The following is a 13214-nucleotide window of genomic DNA, read 5'->3' as shown; positions in this document are numbered from 1 at the left end:
GAAAATAATCTAATTGGCCTCACAAGTCCCACTAATCGGTGAGAAGCAACTAGCTCCCTCCATGCCAACACTAATAACTCAAAATTAAACACGCCATGTGACAGAAAACTCCCCATCACCTAACCAAGGAGACAGAACCCTACGCATGTGGAAGAAATTGGCAAGAGACAACCCTATGGAGACTGACCCACCACAGAGCCCCATGGTAAAAAGAGAAACAGAGAAGAAGAAGTAGAGTATTTCCCTGAGTTACCTACCAAAAAAATACAAGTTTCAAAGGGAGAAAGTTAGCAAAATCCAATGGCGGAGGCTGCTCAATAGTCCTGCCAAGTGCAATGAGTCTCATAATTTGAAATTGTCATGGGCTTGAGAACCTGCGTACAAGGAAGGAGCTTGAAGTAGTGATTCGGGCAAAAGATCCATCCGTTGTGTTTTTAGCCGAAACGTGGGTGGATGAAGCTAGGCTAAAAGAAGTTCAAAGAAACATTAAATTTGATAATATGTTTTATATGGAAAAAACCCTACAGGTGGTGGGGCTTTGGCTCTATATTGGAAAAATTCCACTGATGTTCATGTGGATTCTTTTTCCAAACACCACATTGATTATATAATTAATAAAGGTTGTGATGAAGCATGGAGATTTACAGGTTTTTATGGAGAATCGGTAACACACAAGAAAGCTGAAGCATGGAATAAGCTGAGGTTGCTCAATACCAGACATAATCTTCCTTGCCTTTGTGTTGGGGATTTTAATGAAATCACAAGAAGCTTAGAGAAATTAGGAGGAAATAATAGAAGTCAGGCTCAGATGCAACTTTTTTGGGATGTTATAGATGAATGTGGATTCCTTGATCTTGGCTATGTGGGAGATCAGTTTACTTGGAGAAAACATTTTGCGGATGGACATTCATTGTGGGAGAGATTAGACCGTGGGTTGGCCAACCACGAATGGTTCATAAAATTTATAGGCTCAAAAATCCACCATTTGCACTCAGATTCTTCGGATCACTCCCCGCTGTGGATAACCTTGGATGGTTTAGACATTCCCTCTTTTGCTAAACTTTTAGGTTCGAAGAAATGTGGCTCTCTAACAGTGGGTGCTCAAATATTGTTGAGGCAGTTTGATTGTCAAGGGGAGAAGAGGAAGATCATGACCATGTCAAGCACAAAATAGATAAATGTGGTAAAGAGCTTCGCAAATGGGAGCGGGATTGCTTTGGAAATGTCAAAATGATATTGAGCTGGAAGAGAAAGGACTTAAAGGAGGCCGAAAAATTAGCCATGAGAATTGGAAATAATCATCAAATTTGTGTGTTGCAAAAGGAGATAGCCGAATTGGTTGATAAAGAAAATAGACTTTGGTTCCAAAGAGCAAAGGTCACGTGGGCTAAATTTGGTGACAGAAATTCAAAATTTTTTCACAGCCATGCGCCTCAGAGGAAGAGGAAAAATTTGATCCAAAAATTGAAAGATCCAAATGGTCGAGTGGTGGACACCAATGAGGACATAGTTGAATGCCTGGTGCATTATTACCAGGACCTTCTCCAGTCAAACAACCAGCAATTCTATTCCATGGCTACAAATTCCATTCAGAAAGTAATTACTGAGGATATGAATTCCATGCTCTCATTCGAATTCACTCATTTGGAGGTAAAGCAAGCCGTCAACCAAATGGCCCCACTAAAGACACCCAGACCTAATGGTATGCCTCCTCTCTATTATCAGTATTACTGGAACTTAATTGGTCATGATATCTCTAATTCAGTGTTGCATTATCTTAATTCTGTTACTTTACCTGATCACCTCAATCACACTTTTATAACTGTCATTCCAAAAAAGAAAAATCTTGAATTTGCCTCTGATTTTAGATCGATCAGTTTGTGCAATATATTGTATAAAATTTTCTCAAAAGTTCTAGCAAATAGACTTAAGAAAATTTTGCCAAATATTATTACTGAGAATCAGAGTGCTTTCACAAAAAAGTTGCCTTATTTCTGACAATATTCTAGTAGCTTTTGAGTCTTTACATAGTATGCAGAAGCACACAAGGAAGGACGATTATGTGGCCATCAAGCTTGACATGAGTAAAGCATATGACAGAGTAGAGTGGGATTATTTGTCTTTAGTTATAGAAAAAATGAGTTTCAATGAGCATTGGATCCACCTTATGATGCTATGTGTCAAAATTGTGACATATTCCATATTGGTGAATGGGGAACCCAAAGGCATGATCACTCCAACAAGAGGCATTAGACAAGGAGATCCACTTTCTCCTTTCCTATTCCTACTTTGCACCGAGGGTCTAAATAGGCTGATCAACCAAGCCTCTCAACAGGGCCACATCAAGGGCTACTCTCTTTGTAGAAACAGTCCACGACTAAATAGGGGTGTCAAATGGGTGGGTTTGGGGTGGGCATAATTGGGTTGTGTATATAAAACCCATTTACCCTTTAAACCCATTTAACTAATTGCCTCTAACCCAAATCCAACCCAACCCAATTATTATGGGTAAACCCCAACTTACCCAATTACCTAATTATCAAAATTATACAATATGAAATTCACAACAACAAGTACAAAAACAAAGAGGATTAATTTTAAGTTCCATATCATAAAAGAATTAAAATTGTAAAAAATAAATAAAAGACTGTCATTTTCTCAGGAACCAAACAGAGAAGAAGGAAGCTTCTCTGCGTAGAAAAACCTGCCCAAAGCCATATTAATAAGAAAATTCTCTAGTCCATATTAACTTTAAATAAGCCATTTGATATATCAAATTGTGAAAAAAAATTTCAAAGCAAAAAAGAAATGATTAATATCTTATTGCTACATTTGGTTGGGCATATACACATGGTCTCTTAATTGATCAAATTTCGTTTCATTTTCCCATGTTTTCTAGGCAACCAAACAAAGCATAAGGAAAAATCAAATTCATTATATAAAAATGAAAAAAAAAAAAACCTGTTTAGAGTAGGGGGAGTTGTTGATTCCGAAAAGAGCTTTGGCACCTCGTTCCAGTGATTCAGGATCGAAACCGAAGCTTTTGGAGGAGTCTTCGGCTTGGGCTTTCTTATCTGACTTGGATTTCAAGGGACCGTCGGCGTAGGCGCGGTTGGAGAGCCTGGACAAGGACGTTGCTGCCGTCGTAGCCATTGCTATGCACGAAGATACTCTTGAAGCAGCCATAGCTCTTTCTCTCTCTCTCTGAGATTTTCGAGCTCTAAATTTGATCTGAAGCAGCCATAGCTCTTGCTCCAGGTATGAGTTCATCGGGATGAGCATGAGTACTCCAAGGGATTCCATTAGTTCTAGATAGGAGCTAGAGAGAGAAAGAGAGAGAAAGAAGTGTTTGGAGGTCAAGAAAAATGAAAGAAAATGAAAAGAAACACTGAAATGTTTGAATTTTTTTATTTATCTTTTTATTTATTTTTTATTTTTTATGGAAAGGGTTGGGTTGAATTTGGGTATATTATTTTTGGGTTAAATGGGGCTCAATGGGTTTTTAGTTAAAACCTAATAATCCTGGGTCTAATTGGGTTGATACCCATTTAACCCAATTAATAATTGGGTGAGTTTGGGTTCAATTAGAGTAGGTGGGTTTGGGCGGACAAATGGGTTTGGGCTTATTTTGCCACCCTACAACTGAGTCACATTTTGTTTGCAGATGATAGCTTGTTGTTTTGTTGGGCCACCATTGAGGAGTGCCAACGAGTTCTGGACATATTGGAAGTGTATGGGAGATGTTCAGGCCAACATATTAACCGAAGCAAGACAACAATCTTCTTCAGTAAATCTACTAGTGACGATATCAGAAATCAGATAAAGTTGGCACTAGGGGTTCTAGAAATTATTCAGTATGAGAGATACTTGGGTTTACCATCACTGATAGGCAGAAACAAAAAAGTAAGCTTCAACTATATAATGGAACGAGTTTGGAAAAAATTACAAGGATGGAAGGAGAAACTCCTTTTACAAGCTGGAAGGGAAATCTTAATCAAAACAGTTGTCCAAGCTATTCCAACCTACACTATGAGCTGTTTCAAACTTCCTTTGGGTCTTTGCTCAGAAATTGAGACTTTGATATGAAGATTTTGGTGGGGTCAGAAAGGAGAAAGGAGGAAAGTTCACTGGGTGAAATGGGAAACACTTTGCCTTCCAAAAAAGGAAGGTGGTATGGGCTTCAAGGATCTAGCCAACTTCGACGATGCTCTCTTGGCTAAGCAAGCTTGGAGATTACTTCATAATAAGGACTCCCTCTTCTATAGAGTTTTTAAAATGAAGTTTTTTTTTTTTTTTGTTTTTTTTTTTTGTTTTTTTCCAAATTGCAGCATTTGGGAGGCTCAAGAATCTAGCACCAGTTCACATGCTTGGAGTAGCATCTTAAAAGGAAGAGATGTTCTACTTAAGGGTGCAAGATGGAGGGTTAGCTGTGGAGAGGCCGTGAGCATATGGAATGATGCATGGTTACCATCTTTGGAACATCCACGAGTCTTATCTGATATCGTACTAGGCTTTGAAGATGGGAGAGTTTCTAGTCTCATCAATCCACTGACAAGAACATGGGACTTAAATTTAGTGCGTGGATTATTGTCACCTGATGAAGCTGCTTTGGTTCTCAGCATTCCATTGAGCCGCACTCTTGTGGAGGACAAGATCATTTGGCCCTTCACCCCTTAGGTAAGTACACTGTAAGCTCCGGTTCCAAATTTCTAACTAAACTCAATTCTATGCAGATTCCTACAGCCAACCAGCAGCGACAAAGTGGAATTTGTAATCAAATTTGGGGCTTAACGTCCCTAATAAAGTGCGGTATTTCATGTGGAGAGTGTGCAATCAAGCTGTACTAGCAAAGCATAATTTACCAAGGAGGAAGATTTTAATGGCAAATAAATGCGAGCAGTGCGGTGTGGAGTTTGAAACGGCAATTCATGCATTATGGGAATGTGCCATGCTATACAAAATATGGAAGGCTGTTCTAGGTTTTGAAGATTAGAGACAATATGCAATTTCAAACAATAGAGACCTAATTAGTGTGCTTCACGAGAAAAGGAAAAATTTGGAACTCATGGCTATGGTGATGTGGACGATTTGGTATCGACGCAACCAGCTCTGAGTCAATTCAAATGCTTTTCCCAAATCACAGGTCCTCCAACAAGCTACCTAGTCTTTGGCTAATTTCCCACAAAGCCAACAATCCCTCAATCAGCCTTCAGTAGCCCTTGACCCCAGCCCTATGCTCATTGGAGTTTGCCTCCCTCGAATTGCTTTAAACTAAATTTCAGCGGAGCCGTCTTTCCAGAGTTAGGCAAGGCTAGACTGGGAGTGGTCGTTCACAATAGTCAAGGAAATGTGATAGCCTCGTTATCAGACAAGCCTTCTGCCATTCTCATCGAACATAATGGAAGCCATGGCAGCAGCAAGGGCGATGGTCTTTGCACAAGAATTGGGTATTGCATAATTTGTACTTGAAGGAGACTCGAAAGTAGTGATTAACTCCCTCCGAAGCAAAGAAGCCTTGTTCTCTTCGTTTGGCCACCTTCTGGAGTCAGCAAAATCCATGCTTGTTTCAAGTACTTGTATTGACTTCTCTCATGTCCATAGAAGTGGTAATAAAATAGCCCATAACCTAGCTAGACATGCAAGAAATGTTAGAGGTTTGTCAGTGTGGGTGGAGGATGTTTCACCACACTTAGTTGATGTACTCTTTGCCAAACTTGGCTGATTTTATAAAAGCAGTAGTTTTCATTCTCGAAAAAAAAAAAAAAAAAAAAACTATTGAGCTACTAAAAATAAAAAAACAATATCATAGCAAAACTTGAGAAAAAGATCCCCCCCAACGTCTTATTGGGGCTAATTATTTGAAAGAGAATAAAAATTGCAAATCTAACATAAATTATAACATGGTTGGACGGGTTAAATTTGTACCCTTTTTAGGTTTTGGTATAACTGTTTATTCATAAGAACAGATAAAGCCGAAAGTATTAATATTCAATAATAGATGTTTTAATTACATATTTTAATTTTGTCCCTAATTCGCCTTCAAAAAAAAAAAAAAAAAATTGTCACTAATAGCCTAAGTGGAGGGAGGGAGGGAGGAACTACCTTTGATGTAACAGATGTTATATGAGATAGCAATGTACTACCGTGCCTAAGGTGCCATACGTTGTTTTAGTATGGCGACTTCAAATTGAAGCCAAGGCTAAAGCTCTGTTTGTTCGTCTGGGTCTGAGTAGGATATGATTTATTCAAAATTATAACGTTTTCATTTCATAATTAAAAAAAAAAAAATCATCGTTTTGATTTTTGGTTGGATAAAGGGTTTATGACAATGATAGGTTCATTATATGGGCAAGGGTTGAGTCTAGCACTCTGTGTGTTCACATCAATTATTTGTCATGTATTCATATATATCTCAACAGATCCAATCAAGGTTGTCAAAATCGAGATCCTATGTAGGATCGTGGGAGGTAGGTAAGATCGTGGATCGTAGAATCGGATCATGGATCGTAAGATCCTACCTATTTTCAGATTTTAAGCAAAAAACCTATTGATAATGACTTTGTATGTTATATAATCACTTAAAATATGAATCCATCCATTAAAAAAAAATTGCATAATAAAATGTAATTTGCACATACTACATCGCTCTTATGTCATTCTATCGAAACAAAATATATTTAACTTTTGACATAATATATCTAAAAAGTTTAGTACATGTTTAATTAGCAACTTAGTACCAAAATATTATCTACATATATGGAAAATATTTTCCAAATTCTAAGTTCCAAATCCAAAACAAGTTAGGCTAGTTAGCATATAAAAACTAGCTAACAACAAAATAACTAACTACAAATTTACAATATGTAATCCAAAAGAGATTTCTCAATCTAAGGTAAACTAGCTAATTGTGTGCAATTCTATACTACTAATTGTGTTTACTAATATTTCTCAAAGAATCAAATACTGAAGATCCTGTTTCATAATTTTTCAAATTTTACTTAATTTAGTTAACAAAATAGAAAAATAAAAACTTTAAAAGCTTTGTCAAAATCATATACACAACACAACAATCTGGAATCAAGCTATCAAAGTACAAATAAATGATAAACTACTAACTACCAAAGCAAATTACCATAAAGCTTAAAGGCAGCGATGGGATGGCTCACGGCAACATCATTGAGAAGGCTAAGAAGGGCTGAGTTTTCGACAGAGGACTGTGGAGGCGCGGGACAGAGGTGCTGGTTTGCTGGAGCTTAGTGTTTCTAAAATATTTAGGTTTTGTTTTTGAAAACATTTAACTTAATACTAAAGGTTTTTTTGAGATTTTATGTTGAGATAGGGGTAAATTTGGGACTTCAATTTATTATTGGGTTCTGATAACCCATTGGGCTTGTGGGTTTAGGACCTTTAGGTAGACCGTGGATTATCTTACTGGACTTACCCAAATGACCCAAATGAATCTCACATAAAAAAAAAAAAAAAAAAAAAAAAAAGCCAAATGGTAGGATCGGTAGGATCCCATACGATCCTACGATCCTATACGATCCTACACGATCCTACCTACGATCCTAACATTTTTACGATCTTGCTACGATTTTAATCTTTTTGGTGAGGTAGGATCGTAAAATCGTGCGATTTTACGATCCGGATCGCGATTTTGACAACCTTGGATCCAATGCATTAATGCATCGGACCGAAGCTGCGTCTCATTATATTGGAGGGAGAGATGACATAAGTTCAAATCTTTTGTCTCATTCTCTTTCTCTCACCTTATGTTCCACAAATAAAAACTTGACACATGTTTATCTATTTAATTAATTACTAATTTTCTGCATTTCTTAATTTAGTTATCTTAATTAAATAAAAGCTTAAAAATTTAGAGTTTAGCTTACTTCCAGTACTTTTAAAAAAAAAAATTTCCTTTTGTTTTAATAAGAGGCTGCCACATCACCTACTAGCTAAATAAAAAGTGAGGATTAAAACCCACTGCGTGTTGTATATTTAAAACAAAATGACATGTCTAGTTAAAAAAGTACTGGAGGTAAACCAAGCCCATTAAAACACAACTATTCACACATTCCCACCGCCAGTCACAGGCACCACCGCCATCACTCGTTGGCGCCGTGGGCCCCACTACGACCCCCACCAACCATTGTTGGCTCTATTAGCAATTGCAAATGCGTTCAATGTCATAAGAAACAACCATTTACTATTACCATTACTGGAGGTAAACCAAGCCCATTAAAACACAACAGTTCACACATTCCCACCGCTAGTCACGGGCACCACCGCCATCACTCGCTGGCGCCGTGTGCCCCACTACCACCCCCACCAGCCATTGTTGGCTCTATTAGCAATTGCAGATGCGTTCAATGCCGTCAGAAACAACCATTTACTACCACCATTATTGGGTATTGGTATTTGTTATTATTGGCGGATGCCATCATCTATAATTAAAACCTGTTAAGAGATTTGAAGAAGACAAGGAGGCGGTGGGCACCCATCATGGATTTGAATAAGAAACTTGTCAACATATTGGTTAAGAATGAATAAAGACTTTAGAAAGAACGAATAAAGAAGAAACAGGAGACAAAAGACTGTTGCTAGTTAGGATTTTTACTCAAGGATTTCTTTATTTTGTTTCTCTGACTACCCGTTTTTACTGACAAGTGGTGCCGGTAAAAGATGGTTGTGGTGTTGGTGGCGGCGACTTGTTGACTCATTTTTTTTTTTTTTTTAATCTTTTTAGGTAACTAAGTTAAGAAAGGCAGAAAATTAGCAATTAATTATATAAATGATCATATGTCAAGTTTTTATTTGTGGAACGTAGAGTGGAACAGAGAGAATGGAACATAAGATTTGAAATCAGATGACATGGCTTAATTAATTCCACTAGTTTTCACAATACACGGATTAAATATTCACCAAAAAATAACTAATAGCGTGGTTGAGTTTCTATCCGGGAAAAAAAAAGTGTGTTTATTTTAGGGAGGGATTTATAGGCATGATTTGGTGACCTTATAAGATTATATTTTAACTTTTGTTAGGGTAAGTAGATACTTCTCCCTTTATTTTCTCAAAAAAGAAGAAGATACTTTTCCCTTTTATCTCTCAAGAAAAAAAAAGAGAGAGAGAGAGAGAGAGATACTTTTCCCTTTTAATAATAAGTCTTATCATAGGTGCATTTTGTGATGTTATCAGTTGCTACTGTATCAGAAATTATGCCGGTTAACTTGGCAGTCAAAGTAGCCTTGGATAACAATCACAATCAAGTTATTATTGAGGGAGAAAAAAAAGAAAAAAGAAAAAGAAGAAGAAGAAGAAGCTAGGTGGAAGGAATGAAAGAAGAATATTGGCCTATCTGCATTGGGAAGCTCCTGAGATAGTTTTGAATAAAAGAAAAGAAAAAAGTCATGAAAGTTTTTATTGCAGCAAACAAACAGAAACTAGACATTTACAACAGCACGGATCCTATCAAGATCATCAAAAATATACATCACAAAAGGCTTTAGGTCTATTTAACAGTTCAAAAAAGAAGAAGTTTCGAATGGTTAATAACTTAATATTTTCTCCGTTTAAGCCCTTCATATTTGGGCCGGAGGAATTGTAAGTTTGTAATAGTGTTGTGCATGTCCTTGTAAATGGAGAGGGTGGTTTTGGTATGGGGTTGAATGACTTATTATTGTTGTGGCCTTGGACTTTTCACTTTTAATTGACAAATCAAGATATAACTGTCTAACCTTTATTTCATTCAATGAACATTTTACTTTACAGAAAGAAAAAAAGTAGTGTAACAGCGATGGTGACTTAAATAATTTACTTTAAATTACTGTGTTCCATTCCACGATCCAAATTGTGTGCAAGATAGTACAATAAAAAGTATGTCTGACCCACCATTACCAGATTAATCAAAAATTGTAGAAATGTTTGTACCAAACATTTGCGTGTCATTCTTGAACTTTCAATACAGAACTGTTTATTCTTTTCTTGATTGTTTGCAGAAACATGTCTATAATTAAGAATTCTTATATAAAAAAAGAGTCTATAACTAAGAATTTATTGGCTTCCCATACAGTGCTCAAGTTGATGTAACACTTTGATAGCTTAACTTCCATTAACTTTCTTGCAGTCCGACCTAATCTCCCCACTGCTTCCGGTTAGAGGGCTTATATTTCCCATGTTTATCATGGACTGAGCGAAGCTTTGAAAGAAAGCTGTTTGGTTGCTGCTAAAGCTATTAACAATGGGGACAGTGGCAGAACCATTGCTGGAGAACAACTCTTGGTCTGATTGGAGAAGGCCTTGATTGTTTTGAAGGTTAGTGAAGTAGTTGTTGTCAAAACTATCTGGGGTTGAAGGATCAAGGTTGGCTAAAACAGTTCCACTACCATTTTGGGGACATGTTTGCTGGAGTGTAGCCAAGTATGATGGGCTTATTGTTGGGTCAGGGTTGCCTGTGCCGTTGAAATTGTATAACCGGCCAACGAATAAGCGACATTGAGCACGTCCAAATGTGTGAGCGCCTGTCAAATTTGTCAAACGTAGTTAGTAAGATCTGCAATGGAAATTGGTCAAACATGCTGAATAAGATCTTTCTTTTTATTATTATTATTATTATATAGATACTATAAAGTTTTGGCCTATAAGTTTGCACTTTGATGATTACTCTTTATAATCGAATGAAGACATTAAATGATTTTTAATGGAGGTAGGATTCGAATATCATATTTCTAATCCACAACGAGAAATTACCAATTGAGCTAATCGGAACTCACGATGAATAAGATCTTTAAGTACCTAATCAATTGTGTTTGATTATCTTGCATCACATTTAGCACATGTTTATAATCAAGAAATATTAATATCCCTTATTTTAGTCCAATCAAGAGATTCTCTTTTATATCATTGTTAACTCTTATACATTTTTTACTACAATTTTTTTACAATTTGTTGTGGTGGTTGACTGTGAGTGTTAGAAAATTATTTTCATATAGATCCATCACTCATCACATCAAAATTGTGGCATAAAAGTTGTGTCCTTAAACTTAGACACATTTGCACAAACCCAAAAATTGCACTAAAGTTATGATTTCAAGTTACAATTTTAGCGTAATTTTTGGGTGTAATAAGTGGCGTGTGACCATCATTTTCCTTAAACTTAGACCTTAAGCATAGAATAGATGTAGTTGTGTAGGCTTTTGGCTGTCTCTTTCTCTTTCTAGATCTTTTATTTTTCTTCCTTATATTTTAACAAACTAAAACATTCAATGAGTTTTTTGCAGCTAGATTTTTGGGTGGTAAAAAAATAAGTACCAGATAATGCGACAAGGTCATTAGTATTTAGACCAACTGCAGAAAACTTGGAAGTAATGTTGGATAAGCCTTCTACCGGAGACGGAATAGAGGAATTGGCTCCAGCTTGGTTTGCCGTTAGACTGTCCCTTCTCCCCAATAATACATTCCATGTAGGACCTCCTGCCTGCAAAACATACATTATAGTCTGTGTAATTGAACAAAGAATAAATGACCACCCTCTATTCTTCCTGGGAATATGTTGTAGAGACTTACCAAAGAAACAGAAGCTTCAGCAGCAATGGCTAGTATGTCAGCACAGGAAACAACACCAGGGCATGAATTTTCAAGAGCAGTTTTGATGTTGTCAACGACATCGAAGCCCCGAGTGGAGTTAGCATTTGGAGCAGCGTTTTTCTCGCTCAGAAAGCTTGCAGTACCGTCTAACAAAATTGAAGCATCACAACCCTGTAACAAAACAAGCACTAACTCATTATGCCTACTTTTAAAAAGAAAAATCATTTTAAAGCCGAGACAGAATAAAGAGAGACTACGTTTTTGGATAAAGAGTCTTGAGTTTACATTAACAAAGCAGTCATGAAAATGGAGTCGGATGAGACTGGCTCCAATCCTGGAATCAGATTGCAAAGCCTGCTGAATGACATTACTCACAATACTAGACACATTCGGACATGTGTTAGCATAAAATGTGGAGTTCAATTGTGCATTTGATTCATGAAGCATTAGTGTTAAGAAAATGGTTGCCACTACAAAAGCAGAAGAATAACCCATTTTTGTTTTGCCTACTTGTAAATTGGGTTCCAATTTTCTGCTCTGTGGCGTTGGTGAATGGTGCCCAATATAGCCACTATATATAGAAATATGTCACTGTACTCTACTTCACAATTGGACAGAAAAGTCAATTGCGCGGGTTATCACGAGCTTTTAATATTACTAATATAAGCATAATAGTCAACAAATGGGGTCTCTCTGTCCCTTCTTGTATAATTCAAACGTTCAAATTTTTAATAATGCATTAGGTCATTTAGGTGCAAAGTAAAGAATAAGAGAAAGAAATTTTAGAATAGAGATAGGAGAGATTTAAACTACTAAAAAAGGAGGGGCAAAAAACTGAACTGAAATTATTTTTTTATTTTTATTTTTTATAAATAGTTTCAATTTATGACGTTTGTTCTTAATGATAAATTTTTATTATCAGACTAAGACACTAATAGAAGAACACTGCTTATTAGGCTTACGAGTCAGAAAGATCGATTAACATCTTTATGTGATATTTTAAGTGTTGTATTTTTAAAATTTATTATTATTATTATTATTATTATTATTATTATTATTATGATGTTAAAATAAATTAGGATAAAATACAAAAGTTATTCGTGAGATTTTGGCTAATATATTTTCGGCTAACGTTTGTATTTAGGGGACAACTTAGATAATTTTCTGTATTATTTGACATTAGACCAAACCTTGGAGGTAGGTTTTTTTTTTTATTATTATTTTATTTTATTTTTTTTTAAAGGAAAGGTTCTTAGCCCTTTGTGGCATCCAACTATCAAGATAAATTTATTTAATGTTAACCAATCAAGGTTAATTTGTTGAATTAAAAACATACTTTAATAAATTAATACTAGACAAACCAATATTAATTTCATAAAAAAAAAAATCAAATATCACAATTCATGCATAAAGTTTAACCAAAAAAAATTGAAGATTTGTTTTTGTTTGTTTGTTTTGTTTTTTTCAAAAAAGATTTACTTTATCTTGAATAGGGTAATGCTTGATTAAATAAAGTAGTAATGTAATTTTTGATTTTGGTGTTAAGAGAGTGATACAAATTGTTTAGTATGTGGTTGTGTTAGGGATGATAATTTTGCCCTGTCTTGCTTAACCTACTCCTTTCC

At 35.9% G+C, this 13214-nt stretch overlaps 1 protein-coding gene across 1 annotated transcript; it reads right to left on the bottom strand.

Moving 5' to 3' along the window:
• Positions 1 to 9803: 9803 nt before the first annotated feature.
• Positions 9804 to 12130, bottom strand: LOC112028402 (peroxidase A2). The gene is made up of 4 exons (XM_024061088.2): positions 11875 to 12130; positions 11569 to 11760; positions 11314 to 11479; positions 9804 to 10523 (listed from the first exon to the last, which is right to left on the bottom strand). Exons 1-4 carry the CDS (start codon positions 12082 to 12084, stop codon positions 10105 to 10107), a joined length of 987 nt encoding a protein of 328 aa, XP_023916856.1. The 5' UTR covers positions 12085 to 12130; the 3' UTR covers positions 9804 to 10104.
• Positions 12131 to 13214: the final 1084 nt, after the last annotated feature.

This window comes from Quercus suber, unplaced genomic scaffold (assembly GCF_002906115.3).
Source record: "Quercus suber isolate HL8 unplaced genomic scaffold, Cork oak 2.0 scaffold_204, whole genome shotgun sequence".
Taxonomy (NCBI): Eukaryota; Viridiplantae; Streptophyta; class Magnoliopsida; order Fagales; family Fagaceae; genus Quercus; species Quercus suber.
The sequence above is the reverse complement of the archived record's forward strand: the minus strand, read 5'-3'. Positions and strand labels throughout refer to the sequence as shown.

What these genes read in the sequence shown, in the direction of transcription:
- LOC112028402 (XM_024061088.2), bottom strand. Translation starts at nt 12,084, where the DNA reads ATGGGTTATTCTTCTGCTTTTGTAGTGGCAACCATTTTCTTAACACTA. An exon ending in TTCATGACTGCTTTGTTAAT is followed by an intron (nt 11,761 to 11,874) that starts GTAAACTCAAGA and finishes GTTTTGTTACAG; the next exon opens with GGTTGTGATGCTTCAATTTT. An exon ending in CTGAAGCTTCTGTTTCTTTG is followed by an intron (nt 11,480 to 11,568) that starts GTAAGTCTCTAC and finishes TATGTTTTGCAG; the next exon opens with GCAGGAGGTCCTACATGGAA.